The sequence below is a fragment of the Nestor notabilis genome, unplaced genomic scaffold (genome assembly GCF_000696875.1).
Source record: "Nestor notabilis isolate BGI_N333 unplaced genomic scaffold, ASM69687v1 scaffold25731, whole genome shotgun sequence".
NCBI classification, from domain to species: domain Eukaryota; kingdom Metazoa; phylum Chordata; class Aves; order Psittaciformes; family Psittacidae; genus Nestor; species Nestor notabilis.
In genome coordinates this window covers 9,948-13,852 of record NW_009915545.1, presented here as the reverse complement: position 1 = coordinate 13,852, position 3,905 = coordinate 9,948, and the positions used below count along the sequence as shown (strand labels likewise).

The 3,905-nt window shown below is 58.0% G+C and overlaps 1 protein-coding gene across 1 annotated transcript in view; it reads left to right on the top strand.

The window, feature by feature from the left end:
- Nucleotides 1-291: 291 nt before the first annotated feature.
- SLC27A4 (solute carrier family 27 (fatty acid transporter), member 4) overlaps nt 292-3,905 on the top strand; it is a 5,739-nt gene continuing 2,125 nt past the window's right edge. The window contains 7 exon segments of the mRNA XM_010024203.1: nt 292-452; nt 1,082-1,476; nt 2,135-2,293; nt 2,624-2,693; nt 2,810-2,901; nt 3,414-3,523; nt 3,889-3,905. The exon segment at nt 3,889-3,905 is cut by the window's right edge and continues 43 nt beyond it. Coding sequence (XP_010022505.1) covers nt 292-452; nt 1,082-1,476; nt 2,135-2,293; nt 2,624-2,693; nt 2,810-2,901; nt 3,414-3,523; nt 3,889-3,905 — 1,004 coding nt within the window.

The following is a 3,905-nucleotide window of genomic DNA, read 5'->3' as shown; positions in this document are numbered from 1 at the left end:
ACTGCTGGGGTGCAGGATGTGGCTCTCCAGGTGGCAATGGCCGGGCTTTCAGCTGGCACCAAGCAGTGCCATGCTGGCTGCCTCACTGGAGGCCACCCCCAGGGTCCAGTAAGCATCTGTGGGAGCTCTGGGTGCTGGGTAGTGTCCTCACTGCCAGGAGGAGTAATGACTCAGGGACCTCATCCGGGAAACTGGGGGCTGCAAACGAATCCGCCTCCCGTGGGTTTGTTATCACCATGTCCAGTGCGTGTGGGTTGATGGCCGTGGTTTCTCTCTCCCCAACAGGCCACCATGCTGCGTCTGGCTGCCTTTGCAGCACTGCTGCTGTTCTTCAGGGTCAGTCTGGAGCTGTCCTGGGCCCAGGCCATCCCTGCTCTCTTCATCTTCTACCTGGGATCCGGCGGATGGGACTTCTTCCTCATATTCATCAAGACAATACGAAGGGATGTCCAGTAGGTGTTCTGGCTGGGATGGCCCAACCATCCACCCTGCCCCTGGCCCTCTGCTCTGCCCCGGTATATGTGTGAGCACAGCCTCCAGATCCTTGCACAGCCCTGGGTTTCTGCTGGCACTTGGCCCATCTGGAAAGAGATCTGCCTCTGCCGTGCCCAGATGGCTCCAAACTCTCAGGCAAACTTTGCAGGAAAGATAGATTTCAGCTGAGCTCTGAAGTCTAGTGACTGTCCTTGTACTTCACTCTGTCCCTAAAGCTGCTGGCGTGGCACCAAGTGCCTGTGCAGGGCTGGTTCTGAGTTGGCACCAGGCTGTGCCAGCTCCTGGCAAGGGTGTGTGGGGAGGGAGCGGCAGCACCTCTTGGAGAGCACTTCAGGCTCAAAGATGCCCTTTTGATTGGGGACGTCCCTGTCGGCAGCCTTCCAAAACGCATCTCTCCCTCTCCATCAGTTCCTGGCTATAAGCATCTTTGCAGATGAGCTCTGCCTATGTCCATGCTGCTCCAGAGTGGGGCCTGGAGTAGTGCTGGGCTATTGCAGCTCATGTGAAGCTCCTCGTGCAGTGCTGGAGGAGATGGTTTTGCAGGGCTCACTGAGCAGCTGCCCTCTTGCTCCTCTTCCTTTGGCAGCACGGGCCTGGTCCTGTTGCGTGTGAAGTGTAAGGTATGGAAGCACGTGAGGGAGAAGAACACAATAGCCAAGATCTTCCAGAAGACCGCGAGCAAGTATCCGGAGAAGACAGCGCTGATCTTCCAAGGCACGGGCGAGAGCTGGACCTTCCGGCAGCTGGATGAGTACTCCAACAGAGTGGCCAACTTCTTCTATGGCCAAGGCTTCCGCTCGGGTGACGTGGTGGCTCTCTTCATGGAGTCCCGCAATCAGTACGTGGGGCTGTGGCTCGGCTTGGCCAAGATTGGGGTGGAAACGGCCCTAGTGAATTCCCACCTGCGCATGGAGGCCCTGCTGCACTGCATCACCATCTCCAGCTCCAAGGCGGTGGTGTTCGGCGTGGAGATGATGGAAGGTGAGGGGCAGGCACATGTATCAGGGGTGCTTTGGACTGGAGGGTGGTTGCGTCTATGGATTTAGTGTTCCTTTCCTGCCCACCGCAGAGCAGGGGTTTGGAAGAGGGGGGGCAGTTGAATTATCCAGGAATTGGATCTGTTTGGGAGTTTTTTCTTGTTGGTCCCTTTGGATGATGGGCAGGATCTGGAGTTCAGTGCTGTCTGGCTCCCAAGCAGCCAGCCTGGGTGGGAGGGTCCTTCCTTGTGTCTCTCAGGTCCATCCCCTGCATGGAGCCCTGGGCTGGGCTCGGGAGAAGCCTCCCCTTGCTCTCCATAGCTGTTAGCCACATTCCAGCTGCTTGGCTCCAGCTCCTCGTGTGTTTCAGCCCACGCCTCTGAGGTTGATAATGTCAACAGACCTCTTGGCACCAAAGAGGTTTTGGCTGGGGAGAGGTGGGGAACAGGATCTTCTGGTCCCTGAAGAGGCCTGGGCTGTGGCCTCTCTTAATCATGGGAACGACACCCACCTGAGATGGTTGTCAGCCCTTTGGGGACCCTGCTGAGCACAGCGAGGGTGCTGCTACCTGGGGCAGTCTCCCTGAGGCTGTCTGGGAGGGCAGGGGGTCTCTGTGCTGTAACCACCCTGTGGTCCTTCATCTCTCCTCTTTACTTCCTCAGCAATGCAGGAAGTACAGCCTTCCCTGGAGAAATCTGTCCATCTCTACTGGTCCGGGGAAGGAAGTTCCGAGCCTGTGCTTCCCGGTGCGAAACACTTGGACCCCCTCCTGCAGATGGCCCAGAAGCACCAGCCCACCCCCCCCGATAAGGGCTTTCTTGGTACGTGGTCAGCTCCTGGGGGCCAAACTCACAGTGGTGTTTTTGTGGATCAGCCGGTTAAAACGCTGGCAGGAGAGTCTGCTTGGGATGCTGATGGCAGATGTCTGCAGCAGGGCACGAGGTGTTTGGGATGGGTCTTGCTTTGGTGTCTATATCCTGTCGTGCCCTCCGTGTGTCCATCAGACCTGATCTGCCCAGGTCTTGGTGCTGTCACATAAAGCTCTGGCTCCGCAGGCACAAGCAGAGTGTATAAATTTGACTTGTGCCCCTCTCCAAGTTCAGCCAGCTCCTAGATCGGGTTTGTGACCTTGTCTCCTCATTGCTCTCCAGACAAACTCTTCTACATCTACACCTCTGGCACAACGGGGCTGCCCAAGGCTGCAATTGTGGTGAACTGCCGGTAAGACCACGGACTTGAGGGGCTCGATGGAGGACGGGGCTGAGCTCTGCCCTGTTGTAGCACAGCACCTCTGGCCCTGCTGCTGATGTGCCTCTTTCTTCACCTTCCCACCCCAGGTACTTCCGCATGTCCAGCTTGGTTTTCTACGGTTTCCGCATGAGGTCCGACGATGTGATGTACGACTGCCTCCCGCTCTACCACGCTGCAGGTACCCGGCCCTGCCTCCATGGCTCCCTGTTCCCCTCGGCCAAGCCCAGGGCTCAGGCTGGAGGCTGTCGTAGCAGCGATCTCCAGCTGAGAAGCTGCTGGCAGTGTCTGAACAAGGCTTTCTGCTTTTTCCCTGGGTGCCAAGAATCGATCTGTCTGACCTTTGGAGTGGGGAGTGAAGGTGGTGGGGAGGTGTTATCCCAGCTCCTGGGCTGGCTTTGAAATAGCTGCTCCTTATTGCTGCTCCCCGTGGGAAGTCAAAGGGAAGGGGAAGCAGTGCCTGCCTCGCTGGCTGAGACGTGCTGGGATGTCTAGGTTCAAAGTGCTGCCCCACATCTCACTGCCATGCATCTCCTCCCCAGTACCTGTGGCCAGGGGGGCTTTGGCTAGGTTGAACCCCCATCTAATGCAAGCCAGAGTGTGGCATCCACCTTGTCCTGTGAGGCTGCTCCCCGAGCAGGCTGGGCTGGACGTGTCTGGGGGCTGAGGGCTCCTCTGGCTGCCTCTCCACAGGGAACATCGTGGGGATCGGGCAGTGCCTGCTGCACGGCATGACCGTTGTCATCCGCAAGAAGTTCTCAGCCTCGCACTTTTGGGAGGACTGTGTCAAATACAACTGCACGGTGAGGCCGTGAGGCGAGGGGCCAGCCGGGAGTGGAGCATCTGTACCATGCTGGGGAGGGGGGAGGCCTGGACTAGCTCTGTCTGTCCATCCCAAACCACCTTCCTTGGCTGTTCTTCCCACCTCGGGGCAGTAACTCCACTCATTGAAGCCCTTCCCATGCTCCAGCATTAGCCAGGAGATCTTGGGTATGTTTAATGGCCTGATAGGGTGGGTTTACCAGGCACCGGATGAGCTGGACCCCTGGGTTTTACTACAGCCTCCTCAGGGGGCTTTGGGTGTGTGATGCTGTTCCTACCTGCCCTGAAGAACCCCCTGGGCCTGGCAGAGGGCTCCTAGCGAGTGTTTCTTCTCCATCCCTCCCAGATTGTGCAGTACATCGG